The following is a 21,297-nucleotide window of genomic DNA, read 5'->3' on the forward strand; positions in this document are numbered from 1 at the left end:
ATGCTATTACCATGGAGGGAGTGCAAAGATGATTTACTGGGCTGATTCCTGGGATGGCAGGATTGACGTACAAGGAGAGATTAGGTTGAATAGGCCTATATTCACTAGAATCTAGATGAATGAGAGGGTATCTCAGAAACCTACATCATTGTAACAGGACTAGACAGGCTAGATGCAGGGAGGATGTTCCCGATGGCTGGGGAGTCCAGAACCAGGGATCACGGTCTCAGGATATGAGGCATGTCATTTAGAACCCAGATAAGGAGACATTTCTTCACTCAGGATGGTGAACCTGTGGAATTCTCTACCACAGTAGGCAGTTGAGGCCAAGTCATTAAATATATTCAAGAAGGAGATAGATATATTTCTTAATGCCAAAGGGATCAAGGGATATGGAAAGTGAGAGCAGGGTACTGAATTAGACGATCAGCTATATTCGATCTTGAATGTCGGAGCAGGCCTGAAGGGCCGAATGGCCTACTCCTGCTCCTATTTTCTATGTACTTGTCAACTGACAATACTGCAACCGATAACAAGGTTGCAGCAGTCCTGCTTCATATGCAGGTAGTGACAGCATTCTATGACCCAATAGGACTAGAAGTTAATGGCAGTTGTGCGGGAGTAGTTTGGGATGTGCCAAGAACAACCACACCTATATCTTTCTTTCCCCCAGATACAAAATGCAGGGACGGGCAAGATATAACAGTAGGAGCATGATTTATAATTGCATAAGTAGTCATGCAGATTAGAGTTTACTTTCCATGCTGGTTAACAAAATAACTGAAGCTAAATCCTTTGTCTACTTTTTATGACTTAACTCTAGCCAAGAACCACAATTACATAAAGCTATCTTTGAAAGTCAATAACTATATTTGATTGTTCAAGAGGTATTAAGAACATGTTACCCTAAAGACACCATTTACTCAATAGCATTTTGAACTGCAGGCAAGCATTTGTTGAATTTCAGATTTGTTGTATTGGTTCGAGTAACAGAACAAGTAGCTTTTGTGTTTCATTTAATAGAAGAGCATTTCATGCATTAACTTCACCTTCAAAATTGATTTTGAAAGAATGGGTAGACAAAATCTGCTCCATCTCCTGTTGCAGCAAGACAGACTTGCATTTATGTAGCACCTTCCACATCCTCAGAACATCCCTAAGCGCTTTACAACTGATTATTTCAAAAATAATCAGTTATTATGATGTAGCAAATGGCAGCCATTTGTATACCAGGTCCCAAAAAGTGATAATTAATGACCAGATAATCTGCTTTATGATGCTGGTTGATGAATGCTAACTTCTTACTTCACGTGGGGGGGGGGGGAAATTAATACGCATTTGGATCTTTTCCTTCCATTCGTCTCATGAGACAGCACATCCAACAATGCACTCCCTCACTACCACATTGGACGTATCAGCCCGGGTGATGTGCACTAGTCCAGGAGTGGGACTTGAACCAACAAAATGCATGCACAAGATCAAAAAAATTGAGGGAGAGCTGTAACATAAAAAGTTCATCACTTTCAAAATTCAGTATCGTTGACTTACAAAACGTGAAGAGTTGTCATTTTTCACAGTTTTGGCATTGCCAAACGATTCTAGTATAGGGTTTGCTTGTAGAAGCTGCCGTTCCAGTTCTCCCTAAAAAAAAAGAGAAAAGTAGTGATTAGAGTAATGAAAACCGCCATCACCAAAGCCATCCCAACACGGTGGCCCGAATTATTGCCCAACAATTCAATTAGTGGAAGAATGGTGATTTGGTGTTTTTCTTTGGATTTGGAAAGTTTGCAGGGCTTTTCTACTCAATTAAAAAAAATCAGCAATCTTGTACAAAAATAGTTTTGAGACCAGCACCTGATGGGAACATGGAGCAAGACAACACATTATGTTACACGCACCCACTGCTGTCTGGCCAGGGAAATTAAGCTCCATCCATGCCTGCTAGACAACATCCAAATTCCAGTTAGATTTCAATGCCAACAGCAGACAGGATAGATTAAGAGAATTCTTTAAATACTTATTTTGCACCAGTTGCATAATTACTGCAATCCATACAATGACTAACCTACAGCTGCTCTTGCATTGCTCAGATATATTTAATGCTGGTGACTTCACACAAATTGTGCTACATTGCTTTGGATTGATGGAAACTATTCTTTAAATAGCCTTTAAAATTAAAAGCACAAGATGGAAACAATGCAAATATTTGAGTGTTTGTGAAGTGTTAAAATAGATCAAACCTCTGATTTTATTTTTGACCAGACTACACCAGTCTGACTGACATATCCAAACTGCAAGGGCAAAGGAGGAGGCTCCAGTATTACCTGGAAAAGTGAGTTGTAATATTAGACCAATCAGGATAGTAATTTTTTATGACTTGGATTCCAAGGTGACTATTGTTGCAAAATAAAGCAAAATTGAGCAAGTGGTTTTTGAATATAAGCTAGTGAGAATAATTCCAGAAAACAATACTGAAGATTTCCACATTCTCTAATTCTTGTCGAGGGTATCTTTTAGACCATTTATTGCTATTATTCCTCATTTGATTCCAGGTTTTCGTAAATGTTTGTTGTAATGAATGTTGTGTTAATAACTATGGCACAATTTTGAGATTAAGGCACAGGGCTAAAGTTGCACCACTGGTTAAGGGAATTGAATTGCATTTTTCCATTCCAATGATGCACTCAAAAACTGAGAATGCAAGCTAGGATTCTGTCTCCAGCACCAGTTGTCAGAAAACACATTCCCATAACTAAACATGCAACATACACTCGAGATAGCTACCAAGGACTCTTATATGAACGGAACTCAGTAATAATCACCTCTCCTCCACAAACCTTCTCTCCTCTCCCCCCCACCACCCCCCAAAAAAGGTAATCATGAAAAACACTTCATGCTTGACTTGTAACTCAATTACAATGATATTCTTAGACAGGCTCATGAATGTATGCCCATATACATTATACAAGCACAAAAAGCATTTGATTAATATTTCCATAAAAGCTGAAGGCCAGTTACAAAAGCCTAGTGGGATAATTTGGATCTTCATTCCCCTGCTATTCTCATCTGTCCTGTAGCATTTCCTAAGTGGAATTCCATTTCCAACACAGACTGAAATTACCTTCCATTTTGGAAAAAGAGTGATTAGTTTACCTTCAGAACCAGTCATGTATTCACATTTAGAACCATAAGCTCCAACTGACTACAGTCTGTTCTGTCACACGTGATTGACAATTCAAAAAGTGAACAGACCAACTTTACATCTCATTTAAAGAAACAAAATTGGAGCTAGATATTTTAATTAAGATTTAACAGCATTTTAGAATGTCTATGGGGTCTTATAGAACTAATTCATTGCGCCCACGCTTCCAAAGAGACAGAAAAAGGTAGGTATTTTTCATGTGATCATTGGATTGCAAAGGGATTTCAAAAGGACTAAAGTTATCTGAGGGTTAATTACTGCAAGTAGTTTCCAGCAAAGCATCCAAAGTAATATCACTAACACTTGTTAAGTGAAGGAACAACGAACATGCACAGTTCATAGCCTGCATAGGAAACATAGCACTATAAAAACCATCAGTCCATTAGGTCCAACTTTTGTTGCACACGAGATTCATGCAGAGTTTCCACAGCTAGACAGTGTATAGTAGATATTACATGTTTTCACTCATTTACAAGATCCTTAATTTGTGAAATCTTTAAGTCTCATGTTTTCATGGGCAGTTGAGTTCACACAGTTGCTGGTTGGAGCTATTAGCTTGACAAGCCTGTAGCCAATACAAAGGCTGGTTAAATGTAATTGGTTGATCTAAATGAGCTATGACTTAACCTTCCCACACAAAGAAAACAAGGCAAACCTCTACACTTGGTTCTCATTTTATGTTTGCCAATTTTAATTTATCAGCTAAATTGAGGGATAGTACAAGGTCATGGACTTCTCCACCACCATTAGTTTCTCACTGCAGCAAGCCAATAGGCAGTACAGTTCAAGTGGCACAAGCTTTGTCTCAGCCATGCTTCATGGCATTTACTATCCAGTTTAGAGAATGGACCAACTGAGATGAGCACGGTCAAACAAGAACAAAATCCTGGCATTCAATGGATTTAAAACATTTAATACGCAAAATCTTAAAAACTGCTGTGGCAATTCACTTTCTACAAATTTCATAAGTGTTACCTTGAATTTTTGATCAATCTAGCAACTTTAATGGTTTAAAGTTTTATAAACTTGCTCAGAATACTTGAGTTTTCCCCACAGGACAGCAAAATCTTGATGGGAAAAATCAAGTTCTGATGAACCTCAGTGCACAGAGATCACAATCTGCCTTTAGCATTCACAATTAGAATATGAAACGTTTAAGAGGAATTTGAAACATTGAATAACTTCAGCTGACTGCATTCCGTTTAACTACAAAGGGAAGGAAGTTATTTTTTATGGCAATGAATTAACAACTTCTGTACATTTCTAAGGACCATTTCACTTTTCAGTTGAATCCAACAGATTTCTACTTACATCAAATGCCCCCATGAGCCAAATTTAAAGAGACCAGGTAAAATTACATACATCATATTAGCATGTGTTTTTAAACACATGCACAATGGCACAAGTGCCTGCAATTTTTTTTTTGAAGTTCAGGGCTTTATCAGTGGTTTGGGGGGATTAATGCATAGTGTGGCATTGTGATGCATAGACCAGTAAGCTCTAATGGGTTGATACCCAGGTCTTTGCAGAGTCAGCTGATCTGAGCCAGAGCAGCAATGGGACCACAATATAACTGGTCTCTGGATCCTCCAAAGAGAAAATAGTAACCAGAAGTGCAATTAATAGCGAGTCAACTATGATCAGTTATATGGTAACAATCTGCCCTACATACAGTCTGCTTGGATCTGTATGCTTCTGAAAACAGCTCAAAGCACTGATATTCATTCCACTTCAAATCAGGTAAATTTGCTCCTTTTGACTATATAAGCAATGGCCAAAAAAGGGACACATCTTCAATGACAGAGACAAGCCCTCCACATTTGTCTACCTCAGTGAGTGGCACAACATAGACTTCAGGTATGTGTATTTTTATATTTATCTGTTGCGGTGGGTGATCTCCAGAGATGTTTCATTTAGTAACAGTTAAGTTGCAACTGTTCTAATTGCTGATATTTTTATAAAATCACAACTTTTCTCACTCATTTGCAGATCTCAAAAGGGAGAAAACAGTCCAACCAGTTTGCCTGTATCTGGAGCCCTGAGCCTGATCATCCGAGCTCATGAGCAAAAATCTTCAATCTGCAGCTGTTTAGCCCCCAAGTGCTAAATCTAGAATTATTTGGAGCACACTGCCACATGCTAATGCCACTTTGGCCTTGCTTGTGGTGTTCCATTTGATGGCAATGCATTGTACTTGCTTGAAGTTATCATATATTGAAATCAAAAACAGAAGCTTATAAGAACTTTGAAATTACATAAAAACACCCAAGGTACAAATCTTAGCAATTTGCAATCTATTAGTTGTATAATCCAATGTGCTGTAAGCAAAGAGTAATGAACTCAAAGCAAATTTTTATATTTCAAATAAGGTGATGAAAAACAAAACCCAATCTCAGACTGCAGATATTTGGGCTGTGATGTTATATTTATTGGACAAGTATTCCCAGGATGCTTGTTTTTATAGCACCGGAGCCAATATATCAACAATGTGAAATGGATAATATCCAAGCATAAACTGTGCATATTCCTTATTCTCAGTGTCATGCAGATAGTTATTTACTGAGCCACAAACATCTGGGAAGGGAAGAATGCATTACAAGTTAGTCTCAGATCAGACAAACAGATGTAGCACAGCACAGTAGCTTTTCCTTATTATTTTACAGGTGATTATTTAAGACTTGATTTACAGCTCCACAGAAACTGATCATAAACATGCTTAATGAATGCTGGTATCTGAAACAATCAACTTTTGAAATGCAGAGGAGGAATTTCCAATATTTAGGATAAATATCACAAAAATAAAGATGTTCTCTGTATAATCTCAGCCTGCTATTGCACATTTAAGCATTTAGCACATCCAGATTTGCATTTTTGAATGGCAGATAAAATAGTCCAGTATTCATTCTTCAGAAGGAAGCTACTGTAACAAATGTGAAAGGTTTTTATAGAAGTTATTTCAGAAGAGTTAGGTAGAAACCAGCAAATTCCTGACATACTGCACCAGTGACTCCTGCAACATTATCCCCCTAGCAGCTATGAAAAAACACACCATGGAAAAAGGTCAAGTTATTTTACAATTACAGACCCAGACACTAACTGAATTCTTGAATACAATTTTTCAGATTAAGAATTTTCTTGTCCAATGAAGTTGCTTAGGATTGTTATGGTAAAAAAAGCTCTTTTCAAAGTAAATGCACACTTTACAAACAAAAAAAAGCATTTAAAGCAGTTATAATGCATCAAGTTTCAATCTCTAGCACACTGGTACAGGTGCAAAATAATGGCAGCTGGTGCAGATCAATTCAAGTAAATTTGATTCTCTCAAGTGAGTAGGAAGAGTACCATCATCTTAGAAACTTCAAAATCTCAAGTGCTATGCCTCAAATCTAAAAGGACAGCTTTAGAAAATATCTACGATTAGATCGCTTCCAGTAGTTTGACATGGCATAAACAAGATCATCTTAAATGATTTTGGGAAGATTACAAGATACTTTTCACTTGATGCAAGTTTGTTGAAAATGCCTTCTGGGGTACAGACCAGCAATTCTGTAACAAAGGAAGCAAGCAGTACTGCTTTGGTTTCAGCAGATAAGCAGTGAAATCATGCAAAGCAATGAGAGAGGGGCAGGGCACAAAATCGAGAATTGATGCTATTGTTTGCTGCAGGTTAAATTAATTCAGTGGGAGAAAAGATCTAGTCTGTTGCAAAGAATAGCATACTGTTTCTTGTGCCCGAGAGGTTCACCATGAAATTGTTACCACAGTCTGAACAGCAGGGACTTAAAACTACATGCTACTCACATATAACAGTGAAGTTCCACTCTGCAGTCAACGGGCAGAAACACATAGCATACCAAAATAAAATGTGTTAGTGACATAGCAACATGTTTACTTAATTACTTTCGATCTGCATCAGAAACAGGAAACATGTCAGCATTGAAGGTAAAAGTGACGTTATACGCACAGAATTTAATAAAAGTGAAAAGCTAGTTATAAATTCACCTAGAAGATTTTCATTTTTAAAACCTCTCTTTATTGCTCACTAGGAAAGAGATTAAAGCAAATCCAAAAATAAATCTGAACATTTATCACATTGTGAAGTAAAAACTGATCTGTTATTGGACTTATAATGGGCTTAAAACAAATGAAGTGACAAAGTCGATTATTCCAAAATTAAATGCTTAAAACTTCCAGTGATCTTTCCTTTATACATTAGATGGTCTTAACCCCCCCCCCCCAAAAAAAATTCAATTTCCCCCACCCCCATCATGAAAACAGCAAAGTTCAGATAGCACTAGAGTTTTTTTTTAAATCACTCTTCTCCCCTCCTCCCCACCTCCAAGCAACTCACTGGTCTGTTCCTGGAAACCAGGAACAGCAGCAAGAATAAGCATTTAAATAGCACCATTAATGTAGGGAAACAGCCCAAGGGACTTTACAGCAGCATAAGCAGACAGGAATTGACACCTATCCAAAGGAGGTATCAGTATGGAAGACCAAAAGCTTGGTTAGAGGTTGGAGTTAGAGGCATGATTTAAGGACAGTCGTAAAAGGACAAGAAATGTGCAGAGGCTTGGGGAGGAAATTTGAGAGTTTAAGGCCTATATAGCTGACGGGACAGGCACCAATTGTGAAATTTGAGGGGGTGCAGGGGTGAAGACAAGAGGTCAGAGCTGGAGGAATGCAGAGTTCCTGAGGGTTGGAGGAGTGGAGGAGGTTACAGAGATAAGACAGGCGAGGCTACAGGAGAGATTTGAACACTAGTATGAGAACTTAAAAATCAAGATGTTGGTAAGTCAGCAAGTACAAGGGTGATAGTGAACAGAATTTGGTGCTGGTTGGGATACAGACAGCAGAGTTTTTGATGAGCTCAAGTTTGGAGGGTGAAGGATAACAGGCTGGCCTGAAATAGTAGAGTCGGGAGGTACGAAGAACACAGATGAGTGCTTCAGCAACAGATAAGCTTACACTGCGAAAAAAAAAGTCAGCAGTCTGAATCAATCATCCTGATGAGGTGACACTATGGAGAGAATATGGATAAGCAGAGTTGAGGAACCATTTACATATGATTACAAAATATACTAATTAGTATACCATTTCACCATGTAACTTTCTACTGTGGAAATGGGAATGCTATGTGAACCATTTTTCCACGGAACAGGCCTGAGTTACTGCAAATTAAATTATGACTGGCAAGCTTGAGTGGGGAAGAGAAGAGAATTGAATGCCACCCCTACTGCATGGAATTTTTAAAAAAAATAAAAGTGGATTACAGAATTTATAGTTTTCAGCTGAATACACGTTAAGCTCCAACAGAAAGCACAGATTTCTAGAGATAAAACAAGATATCAAAGACTAGGCTTTGCATTAGAGTAAAGGCAACATATTTAAGAAGTATTTCACATATACAAAACAGACAATAACTTCCCTCCTAAAGGCATCTTTTAAAATGATCATTCATTTCCAATAAACTACTTGCCTTAAAATAAATATATAAATGTGGCACATCCAGAGCTAACCATCTAATTCAAGAGATGGTCTCTAAGCTATGAGCGCAGATAGGTCATGGCACTAAGTTGCACAAAAATCTCATTCAAAAATCAACACCTCAAATAAGGAAATGTCAGGGTCACTATTAAAGATAATTATCAAAAGCAAAGACAATATTTTGGGACCATATGCATCACAAATCAGTTTAGGTAGAAATCACTCAATGAAGTGTTCAACATTGTTCAGTTTAACAATGTTTTAGTATGAATAATGTTGAAAGGGTCACCTTTGGAAATATTGAAAATAAGGGTCCAATTACAAAAAAAAAGTTGCAGCTGAAATAACAGAATCGATCATTTTAGTTCAGAATGTAGATTTTAGAAAGACCTGAAAGCAGGTAGATGTTTGCATGCTTTTGTGAAAAAGTTGTCTCTTGACTCCTTTAACAGCTCTCAAAGCAATTGTAAAAAGGAAAGGCAAGTGAAAAGAAAACTCAAAAATAGAAGTAATCAATAAACTAGGAAGAGGTGTCAATCACATGTTGCAAAGAGTTAAACTGAACAGCATTTAACACTTGCCTGATGTTTCACTGGTTTAGGCAATATGGGCTGCTTGTCGCAAACAAATAAATAGTATTGTTAGGAAATATACATCAGCTTCAAATCTGCATAAACACAACTGGGCACATTTCCAAGTTCTGTAGAGCAAGCATTTAATTGAAGCACAAAGTATCATTTTTTGCTCATGGAATTAAACAAAGATTTTGGTGGACGGAAGAACTCATTGTGATGGCCACTATGAATTTCTGATTTTAGTATCATTTTGAAATGGTGGTATTTCTGGGGCTGAACTATTTATAACACCTTTGCTCTCTTCATCCATCGCTATCCAGAAATGTTGGAACAGGGGATTGTCCACAACACAATTATCTGCAGTAGTGAGTGTAGGGATTGTTAACTGGGCAGACGTGATGCAAACTCATGTTTGGGGCCCGTTCAAATTAACATACCAATCCATTTTTTTATGGTCAGTGAAGACAGCTTGTGAGACAATGCTAGTTAAGAGATTAGCTTGCCAGCATGTGGGATATACTTTTACCCCAACAGTTTTGAATGCTGTGAAAGTTGTCTCTAAATGTTTGACCTTATAAATTTGTATTCTCCCTAGATATGAATTCAGGAAAGAGATGTTTTTGCTAGGTAGGAACACTTTGGGGATTGTAGGCATTTTTGTATATTTACTATTCCAAGGATGGGGGTAGGAAACAATTAGTTAAAAAGCAAAAGCTACATCAATTTGGGAAGCAGAAAAGTATAGTACAGTTGGTTGGAACACGGGAGGTTTCTCTGCAGAACAGGCCGGGGAGCTGGGAAGGGACAACACAGTGATGCATTTGCATTATAAAAGTGGACACAGGAATTTAGAACGAAAAAAGAGCTGACACAAAGTGTATGCAAACATGCAATTTCATACATCATAGATAAGATAGTTTGGAGTAGCCTGGCAAAAGAGGGCTAGGAATGTTTTAAATCACATGAATCTCCTGGGGTGGTTTTATAACTTTTTTTTCTTACAATAGCAATTTCAAACATTTGCTACCTCTATCCTCAGAATGCCTGTTGGGCCACATACAGTAACTAAAATGCACAAAGAAGGTCACCATGACTCTCCCTGTGTTTTAGAAAGATGGAGTACAAAAGTATGGATGGTCACAAAGCTCAAAAACTATGCTCTTTTAGCTTTGATAACTAAATTGTTTTTCATCTCAGAACTGTGTAATACAGTTGTCATATGAGCTATTCAACCACTAACAGGTTGTGCTGTGCAAAGTGGTTGGCTCATGGTTACAGCTGAATGCTCCTCCTGACTATTCAAATCATTTTGTAGTGGTTATCTTCATATTAAGATGTTCAGTATCTGTAAAACCTAATTTTTTAATTCCATAAGGCAAAACATACTCATTTCAGAGTAAAGCACACTAAAATGCAAATTATTTCACAGTGCAGCTTATTCCATCATATAGTTAATGCCAAGTTACATCACAAGCACTTTTTTAACCTGCAATTATGATGGATATCAATAAGCCAGGTTATAAAGACCAAACAGACTTTGCACTGACTATATGGTAGCAAAGTGTAATTAATTAGCTGCTAGCAATCATAAGCCATACATCAGCAACAAGAAATTTTAAGATATACCTGTAACATACAATAATCTGGAAAATGCCAGAACAGTTTTATGGAAAATTTAACTCACTGGAATATTGTGGTCCTTTCGCCCTTTGTGAGAGGAAGCAACATGGGCCAGATATTGAATAACTTTCTTAGTGTTTTCTGTTTTGCCAGCACCAGATTCTCCTCTGTATTGAAAAAGATTTGGGGGAGGAAAAGTTAATTTAGGTGAGCGCACATATTTTAGTCAAGGTTTTTTTATTCTTCTATGCCAGATTTTTTTTCCCCAAATGTATACTTTATTCATAAAATTCTGTAAAAAAGATACATTACAAAAAAGTTCCAATTTGACATTCCAGGAAGTGCAAAAGAAATCAGATTCCTTCGATACAGAACGAGAGTTTCCTCAACTCTTGCCATTCCATTTTACATGCTATATATATTTGCATTACACAGCAAAACCATATTTTGGCGCATACAGCCAGAGGGGTTTTACACAGGTTCCAGCCCCTCGGTATACTATGGCACAGTGGCCTTGCCCTATTGAGCCTTTGCAGCAGGTGCCCCAAGCTTTAGTGCGTCCCTCAGCACGCAGTCCTGGACCTTGGAATGTGCCAGCCTGCAAGGCTCGGTTGTAGACAACACTCTGCACCTGAACACCAGCAAGTTTCAGGCAGACCAAAGTGCGTCTTACACAGACTTGATGGTCCTCCAGCAGCACTTGATGTTCAACTCTGTGCGTCCCTGGGAACAGCCCATAGAATACACAGCCCTGCGTTACAGAACTGCTCGGGATGAACCTTGACAAAAACCACTGCATCTCTTTCCACACTTGCATTGCAAAGGCACATCTATGCCAAGTACTCACTGCAGGAGAGAGTTCAAATGGCCAACTTTTTATTTTTTTTTTATTTCCAAAATATACTTTATTCATAAAAATCTGTAAAAAATACATTCCCAAACAGTTTAAAACAGCATCAAGTCAAAAAAATACAAACAGTGCAAAGGTGATCAGTTTCCTTCAATACAATCATGAGTTGCCTCACAACCCTTCCATTTCATTTGTCATGCCATTATCATTTTTACATTTTACAGCAAATGAAAATTTTTCCGACACTGTTCGAGGAGTTTCCCATGGATCCAGCCCCTCAGTTCAGCTTGGTGGGGGGACCTTACACTGTGGTCTTTCCCCATTGAGCCTAGTTCTAAACCTTTCACCAGCATCTACCTAATGTATAGAAACTGACATTTTTCACAGCCTATTTTGCCATCATGCCTTGCATAGTCAAACACACCTTGTTTAAACCTAAAAGCTAATGCATTAGAGAACAAACACTACTGGAACTTTTGCATAAGCATATCAGGTCATCAGATAAGGAGGTTACAATAACTGTTACCTGAAACAATGGGAAAAGCAGAAATGACAAATCGGCAGCCTGATTACAGTAAACAGCTGGGCTGAGTGAGACATCTCATGTTCTTCCAACATGCCCAAAGGAAACAAAGGTTAACTGAAACCAAACCAGAAAGCAGACAGTATACCCACTATCTGATATGGGAAGACAAAACAGGAAAGGTGATAACCAAGGTAGGTTTAAGGGTTTTGTGTAAAATTACACAAAAATTTATTTTGTGTCACTGCGGAATCCATTACACTGGTCACTAGTAGCTACTTGAGGGCTAGCAAGACTGAGATTTCTTCCCTTCCCACACAAGACATCTCTATGCTCAACAGTTCCTTCTCCTAAAATCATGACTAAAATCAGTAGCTCAGCAGACCGGACAGGGAACTTAGAGTATCGAATGTCTCAGTAGACCTATCACGATTCAGGTTCTCACTAGATACTTTTTCTTGGGCCAGTGCAAAGGAATGCTTCCAGAGACAAGTGCCACGTCCCTATTAACAAGTGTGACCTTGCATGCAAACTGTACTACAACACTCCTGGTGAGCAATAAACCTTCTATGCTGCCTATAGGCTGAAAATAGTGCAAAACTCCTTGTATTCTCCTGGTCTATCTTATGGACAGAAAGTTAATTGGCAGATGAATCTCAAGCTATAAATTATGAACCAGATTGAAGTAGAAAAACTTCCACTAGATGACAGTAAAATTCTTCAACTTCTCAGCAATACATGAAAATCAAATTCCAGAAACATTGGTAAATTCGCCTAACTTAGACCACATCTATCGGGAAAAAGATTACACATGAAATTGATATTCATGAGTTGTAGCTAGTGGAAACACTAATCAACTGCCTAGCAGAAAATTCACTGAAGAGCCCAGATATGGGCCAAATTATAGCCACACTGCTTTGCAATTCAAAAGACTTGCATTTACAACGGAGACAAAAGGACATCAAAATGCTGGCTTTCACAACTAAACAGCCATCAATCTTGCTCTGCCATATATGTTGTTTGAAGACTGCATTTACAATTCTTATTACACACTCAACTGCTCAACTCCAAGAAATAACAAATTTCCCTTAAGCAGTAATTTTAGTTCAACATGAGCTAGACCATGGGATGAGTAGAAAGAAGCCCATGACAACAGATAGATAACTGGCATTGCTACAGTGACACCCAAAGGCATCTATTCGCCAGTTTGGTCATGCTGATCAACTGATTATGTGGGAGTAACCATAGCAGATAAGTAATTCTCAGGTTGGCTTTTCAGTTGTGTTGTTAGATATATGACTGAACACCAGGTCACATTCCTTTCATAAAGACCACTTCTTGTGCTGCTTGGAAAGCAATAATTTCCTGTAGATATCTACACTGCAGGAACCTGGAACCAGACCAGAATTAGGACAACAAAAATGTGCACTACCCATTGCTGTTGGCGTTCAAAACCACAATTTGGGATTTCAATTTACTGAAGGTCTGTTTAGGTCATGTCCTTGTAAGGCAGTAATGTTTAAATAAGCCTCTCCTCCTAAATCAAAACCAAGACCATTTAACAATTGCATTCTTTGGCAGGAACACTCAAGGTATTTTGGTCACTTGCTTAAATTTGGAAACTACAAACAAGCAAAAAAAAAAAAATGCAACATGCATGCCTCTATAATCTGGCCAAAATAGGTGAATTCTGAATGTCGGATGTGTCATAAATTTAATAGCTTAAAACTGGGCTGCAGAACAAACCTTGAAAAATTGTTACCGTTTTAACTGGCATGACACAAATAATGCTGTTAATACTTACAACACAGTATATGCTTAATAGAGTTATGCAAGACACAGGCAATATTTGTGCAGATGCTTTAAGAATTAGCTAGAGTTGTCAAATGAGAGATAAAAAGTTAACACTGACATTGCTAATAAAAGCATGCACATTATTTGCTTAACCAAACCACAATCAGACATTAAAACCATAAGATGCAATAAAGGTGTGGTTGGTTAGTAAAGGCATTGAGAGTCACTAGCAGATGAGTGACAGTGGAGATATTTTAATTGCTAATCTGTTGACAGCGAACTAATGCAGTCTCGTGCATACTTAGTTGGTTGCGTGACTTCACGATATACAAATGCAAATATTTTACAGCTAATGAATTTAAATTACTTATTCACAAACAATTTAAGTTGAACAGAACCTACAAAGTTAAAAAAAAAAGGCAAAACTTCTAATTTGGAACATATGTAAACAACTAAATCAAGCATGAGTAGTCTACAAAATCCAGCAATTAAAAAAAAAAGGGGAGCTAATAAAATTACACCAAATATTTTTTGAAAACTCTTCCAGCTGTCTTCTTGGCTTTTCCAAGATGAACATTTATTACCAGAAACAAGGTTTGTAATGTAAAAGTCACAAACAAAATGACATTTACAAGAGAGTGATTAAGCTTAGCTATACAATAGTATTGTGTGTTGGAAGTACCAGAGGAAAGCTGTTAGCCAGACATCAGTAGTAGGGAAAATGCTTGAATATATCAAGGATGTGATAACTGGAGACTGATTGGACAGTCAACATGGATTTATGAAAGTTTAGTTTAGAGATACAGGCCCTTCAGCCCACCGAGTCTGTGCCGACCATCAACCACCCATATATACTAATCCTACACTAATCCCATATTCCTACCACATCCCCACCTGTCTCTATATTTTCCCTACTATCTACCTATACTAGGGGCAATTTATAATGGCCAATTTACCTACCAACCTGCAAGTCTTTTGGCTTGTGGGAGGAAACCGGAGAAAACCCACACAGACACAGGGAGAACTTGCAAACTCCACACAGGCAGTACCCAGAATTGAACCCGGGTCGCTGGAGCTGTTAGGCTGCGGTGCTAACCACTGCGCCGCCCCTGAAGGGAAAGGGAAATCATGTTTGACAAACTTGTCTTTTTGAGGATACTATTAGCAGAATAGATAAGGGTAGAAACCAGCGGACGTGGTGTATTTGGATTTTCAGAAGGCTTTCAATAAAACGGTCCCACAAAGGAGGTTAATAAGCAAAATTAGAACACATGGGATTGGGGGTAATAAACTGGCATGGATTGAGAATTGGTTAATGAACAGAAAACAGTAGAAATAAATGGGTTCTCAGGTTAGCAGGCTGTGACTAGTCAGGTACCACAAGGATCAGTGCTTGGACCCCAGCTATTCACAATCTAGATCAATGATTTGGATGTGGGAATCAAATGTAATATTTCCAAGTTTGTAGAAGAAACAAAACTAGGTGGAAGTGAGAGTTGTGAGGAGGATGCAAATATGCTTCAAGGGGATGTGGAGAGGCAAAGTGAGTGGACAAAAATTTGGCAGATGGAATACAATGAGAAATGAGGTTATCCACTTTGGTAGGAAAAACAGAAATGCAGAGTATTCTTAAATGGTGAAAAGCTGGGAAGTATTGATGTCCAAAGGCACCTGGGTGCCCTTGTTCATAAGCCACTGAAAGCTAACATGCAGGTGCTGCAAGCAATTAGGAAGGCAAATGGTATGTTGACCTTTTGTGGAAGGGGGTTGGATTACAGGAGTAAAGGTTTATTTATTCATTTTAACAAATTAATTCATTTATGGGATGTGAGCATCGCTGGCTAGGCCAGCATTTATTGCCCATCCCTAATTGCCCTTGAGAAGGTGATGGTGAGCTGCCTTCTTGAACCGCTGCAGTCCTTGGGGTGTAGGTACACTCACAGTACTGTTAGGAAGGGAGTTCCAGGATTTTGACCCAGCGACAGTGAAGGAACGGCGATGTTGCTGTAATTGTATAGAGTCTTGGTGAGACCGCACCTGGATTACTGTGTAGTTTGGGTCTCCTTACCCAAGGAAGGATATACTTGCCATCGAGGGAGTGCAACTAAGGATCAACAGACTGTTTCCCAGGATGGCAGGATTGTCCTATAAAGAGAGATTGAGGAGATTGGGCCTATATTCACTAGAGTTTAGAAGAATGGGAGATGTTATCATTCAAACATACAAAATTCTTAAAGGGCTCGACAGGGTAGACGCAGGAAAGAGCTGGAGGGTCTAGAACCAGAGGACAGTCTCAGCATAAGAGGTAGGCCATTTAAGACTGAGATGAGGAGGAAGTTCGTCACTCAGAGGGTGGCGAATCTTTGGAATTCTCTGCACCAGAGGGCTGTGGAGGCTCAGTCATTAAGTATATTTAAAACAGAGATTGATACATTCCTACATGAAGAAATCAAGGGATATGGGGATAGTGAGGAAAAATGGCATTGAGGTAGATGATCAGCCATGATCTAACAGAATAGTGGAGCTGGCTCAAAGAGCTGACTGGCCTATTCCTGCCCCTCTTTCCTATGCTCCTATGAAAGGTTTTTCCACCAGAGGGCTTCTTCTGAAGCTCCAAAAGCAATGACCCTCTCTCTCTATTTGGGAATTAAGAGATCAAGAATGATGCACAGGCTTAACTTATTTCCTTGAATCTCATGTGAGATCATATGCTCACTTGTTAGAATGATCAGTGACAATCGCCCTAAATTACATTTCCAAAAGAAGACAAGGAAATCCAAGCCAGGCAACTCAACATGATTTTAAAACGAGTCATTACTTTTCTCTGGTCTATATTACACTGTGGAGAACTCAAGTAACAGAATGAGGAGGCAATGGTTTTTGATATATCAAGTCTTAACTTTGATGATGTCTGGACATAGAATAAGTTAGTTTAGGAGATCAAAACAAACGGCTACCAGAAAATAAACTGAAACTGACTGAAAGATTTCTCCTCTACATGAATGGTACACTGAGCCTATTAAACGAGAATAAAATGCAGAGTTAGTTTGTACAGTAATTGACTCCCTAATGCTTCTTGACTATGCCAACTATCTGCATTGTAAAAGTGTGTACCACAGTTCTACCAACCTGATTGACATCATTTCCCATTTGTGGCCAGCAAAGAACAACTTGGTGCATAATTACATAATTCATACAAAGACCTATACTTGCTAGCTTCCAATTGCTGGTGGGACTTCTAATGTTACAGTGAACATTAGCATTTTAGAAGCCCCGATACCCAATAGACCATCTATGCCCTTTACAAGTTTTAAAGATTGTATTATAGTTAATAGAAAAATTAAATAATTCTAAAAATTTCAGATCTGTGCACAAATTAAAATGAACTAGGCCATTACCAAAGAACTGAGTGCTGCTCGAGTGCAAAGTGTGAAGCTAAGAGTTCAGTGAGTGGGGGGAGTTCAGTGAAGAAGGGAACTATAAATTAAGAAAAATACATTTAATTAACTTAAGATGACAGGACAGATGTGTTGCAGCTGCAGTATGCAGGAGCTCCTGGATGCCACTGCAAGCCATGGCAAACACATCTGTAGTAAGTGCCTGCAGCTTGAGGAGCTTCAGCTCAGAGTTGAGGAGTTGGAGGCTGAGCTGCAGACATTACGATGAATCAGGGAGGGGAAAAAAAGTTACCTGGACACTGTTCTAGAACACAGTCACACCCCTTAGGATATGGTCGGCTGATTTGGTCCGTGGTAAGTGACAGGAGGAAGTGACTGCGTGTCAGGCAGGTAAAGGGATGGAGAAGGTAGAGTGGAGGAGCCTCAACCCTTGCAAAGCAACAGGTTCGAGGTTCCTGCAACATGTATGAACTAAGCGAGGGCTGCAGTGTGGATGAGCAGACTGACCATGGCATCATGGTACAGGAAGCCATTCAAGTAGGGGGAATTAAAAGGAATGCAGTGGTACTAGGGGACAGTACAGTCAGTGAGGTTAGATACTGTTCTCTGCAGTTGAGAACCCAGAACGCTGTGTTGTCTGCCCGGTGCCAGGGCTCGGGACATCTGCTCAGGGCATTATTATGACCAAGGTGGGAGGTGAGCACTATTTATTCTAGGTCCAATTCTCCACAGGTCACAACATACTTAAATTTTTTCCCACTTACTGATGCAGTCAATCTTAAACTATTTTTTATCCTAGAATAAAACACACCAACCAGGTTTCTTTAATAAACAAAATTCAGATTATAAAACAAGTCTTAACCAGTAATGAAGCAAATTATGAACACGCAGGTCAAAATATGAAAGCTCCCTTTTTACCTTAGCCACTCACACATACATCGGTTAACCGGAAAAATAAAAGGGGTTGTTATTTAGAGCTTTGTTACAAAATAAAAAAAAGACACAAAAACCCACTTAGGCTGAGTAGTTGCTCATTCTTGAAGAAAAAACACAGACGAGATATGCTGTGTTTCAAAACTGGCCTCAGTATATGTAGACAGGTGATTGGAATCTTTTACAACAGTTCTTTTCAGGTGGTGTTGAGAATTAATTTAGCAAGCTTTCCTTCAAAGACAGGAGATGAATTGACACAGTGGCCTTCAGAGTTGTGGACTTCTCTTCCCTCCTTGGAAGTTCTCTCCCTTTTTATACAATTCAACCCTAACTCAACAATTCAAAAGCAAAACAGACAACATGTGGTCAACTTTTTGATCTCCATCAATCTTGACCTGTAACTTTCTTGTAAACAATTTCTCCAGGTGTCCAAAGTTCTCTGTTGTTTGAGCTGGAAGTCAAGTGATTTCCCAGAAAGGCTGGTTTTCCTCAAGATCTCCAAGAGCCCCTTTTAAAAAACATTTTTAGGGAGCAGCACAGGTAGTTAAAAGGTGGTTCGGAAGGCATATGGGATATTTGCTTTTATTAGCCGAGGCATTGAATACAAGAGCAGGGAGGTTATGATGGAGCTGTATAAAACGCTAGTTAGGCCACAGCTGGAGTACTGTGTACAGTTCCGGGCACCACACTATAGGAAGGAGAGGGTGCAGAGGAGGTGACCCAGGATGTTGCCTGGGCTGGAGCATTTCAGCTATGAGACTGAAAAGGCTAGGTAATAAAAACAAGGCAGCACGGTGGCGCAGTGGTCAACGCCGCAGCCTCCTAGCTCCAGCGACCCAGATTCGGTTCTGGGTGCTGCCTGTGCAGAGTTTGCAAGTTCTCCCTGCGACCGCGTGAGTTTCCTCCAGGTGCGCCAGTTTCCTCCCACAGCCAACGACTTGCAGGTTGATAGGTAAATTGGCCATTGTAAATTACCCTAGTGTAGGTAGGTGGTAGGGGAATGGTGGGGATGTGGTAGGGAATAAGGGATTAATGTAGGATTAGTATAAATGGGTGGTTGTTGGTCAGCACAGACTCGGTGGGCCAAAGGGCCTGTTTCAGTGCTGTATCGCTCTATGACTCTCAGAAATGCTGGAAACACTCAGCAGGTCTGGCAGCATCTGTGGAGAGAGAAGCAGAGTTTAACATTTCAAGTCAGTCACACTTCAGCAGATCTCCAGTTCTGACCTGAAACATTAACTTTGCTTCTCTCTCCACAGATGCTGCCAGACCTGCTGAGTATTTCCAGCATCCGCAGTATTTTGCTTTTATTACTGAAAAGGCTACGGTTGTTTTCTTCAGAGCAGAGAAGGCTGGGGTTTGAGGGGTGGGGGGGGGGGGGGGGGGGTGGAAAAGAGAGCATGATTGAGGTATACAAAATTATGAGGGGCATTGATAGGTTAGATAGAAAGAGACTTTTTCCCTTAGCGGAGGTGTCAATAACCAGGGGGCATAGATTTAAGATGAGAAGGAAGTTTAGAGGGGATTTGAGGAAATTTTTTTTCACCCAGAGGGTGGTTGGAATCTGGAACGCACTGCCTGAAGGGATGGTAGAGGTAGGAACCCTCAACATTTAAGTAGTATTTAGACGAGCACTTGAAACGCCACAGCATACCAGGCTACGGGCCAAGTACTGGAAAATGGGATTAGAATAGTTAGGTGCTTGACGGCCAGCACGGACACAATGCGCCAAAGGGCCTGTTTCTGTGCTATATAACTAAGACATTTTTTCAAAGTCAAGTGGCCTTTACATGACCCCCTTTGAAAACGCTGAAGTTTAACATTCCTTCAATCTTTCAAAATGAATCTTCAAAAAATATATTTAACAAAACAGAGGAACTTTTGTAACAGCAGGGAGAGGATTCAGTTGTCATGGTCCACATAGGTACCAAAATAGATACGCCTAGGAAAGAGCTTCTGCAAAAGGGAGTACAAGGAGCTAGGTACTAAATTAAAAAGCAGAATCTCAAAAGTTATTAATCTTGGCATAGGGTAAAGATGATCAGAGAGATGAATTTGTGACTCAAAGACGGTCGAGAAGTGGGTTCCAGTTCATGGGGCGCTGGCACTAGTACTGGGAAAATCGGGGGTTGTACTGTTGGGATGGATTTCACTTGAACCGTGCTGGGACCGGTGTTCTTGCCAATCGTATAACTGGGGAAGTAGGGAGGGCTCTAAATTAAATATATAGAGTGGGGGAAGGGATCATGTCGGGAAAAATTGAGCAAGTCAAAAGGGAAATGACAAGGCAATAGATCAAGGTAGCAATAAAGGTCATGATAATCAGAGTATAGCAGGAACAGGAAGGGTCAGTGATTGCAAACTTAAGCAGAGAAGGACAGAGTTTATGAAAACAGTAAAAAAAAAACAGAATTAAGGGCTTTGTATCTGAATGCCCCCAGCATTTTGCAATAAAACAGATGAATTGTCAGCTCAAATAGAAATTCATTATAGCCAAAACAGAGATGTGGCTACAAGGAAACCAAAGCTGGGACCTGAAATTCCAAGGGTGCATTACATTCAGGAAGAACAGGAAGCTGGGAAAAGGTGGTGGGGATAGCGCTGTAAATTAAAGAGGGCTTTAGTACTGTAGTGCAAGATGACCTTAATTCTAAAGATTAAGACAGAATCAATTTAGGTGGAACTAAAACAGCAAGCAGCAGAAAACATTGCTGGGAGCTGTTCATAGGCCAAACAGCAGTGGCAATGCAAGTCACAGATTAAATCAGGAAATTACAGGTGCATGTAACAAGGGCAATACAGTAATCATGGGGGATTTCAATCTACATATAGACTAGGTAAACCTAATTAGTACTAATATTGTGGAGGACAAATTCTTGGAATGTGTGAGAGATTGTTTTCTACAGCAGTATGCT

General features: G+C 39.4%; 1 protein-coding gene across 2 annotated transcripts in view; it reads right to left on the reverse strand.

The window, feature by feature from the left end:
- Positions 1 to 21,297, reverse strand: part of LOC137384269 (myosin-10) — a 170,660-nt gene that overhangs the window by 76,145 nt on the left and 73,218 nt on the right. Inside the window, exons 5-7 of one of the 2 annotated variants that reach the window (XM_068058045.1) lie at positions 10,949 to 11,051; positions 7,004 to 7,024; positions 1,549 to 1,641 (exon numbers count right to left, since the gene is read on the reverse strand). In XM_068058045.1, the coding sequence (XP_067914146.1) occupies positions 1,549 to 1,641; positions 7,004 to 7,024; positions 10,949 to 11,051 (217 nt within the window). The remainder of the gene's footprint in view (positions 1 to 1,548; positions 1,642 to 7,003; positions 7,025 to 10,948; positions 11,052 to 21,297) is intronic. The other variant, XM_068058046.1, reaches the window with a different exon arrangement.

Source organism: Heterodontus francisci, chromosome 26 (genome assembly GCF_036365525.1).
Source record: "Heterodontus francisci isolate sHetFra1 chromosome 26, sHetFra1.hap1, whole genome shotgun sequence".
NCBI lineage: Eukaryota > Metazoa > Chordata > Chondrichthyes > Heterodontiformes > Heterodontidae > Heterodontus > Heterodontus francisci.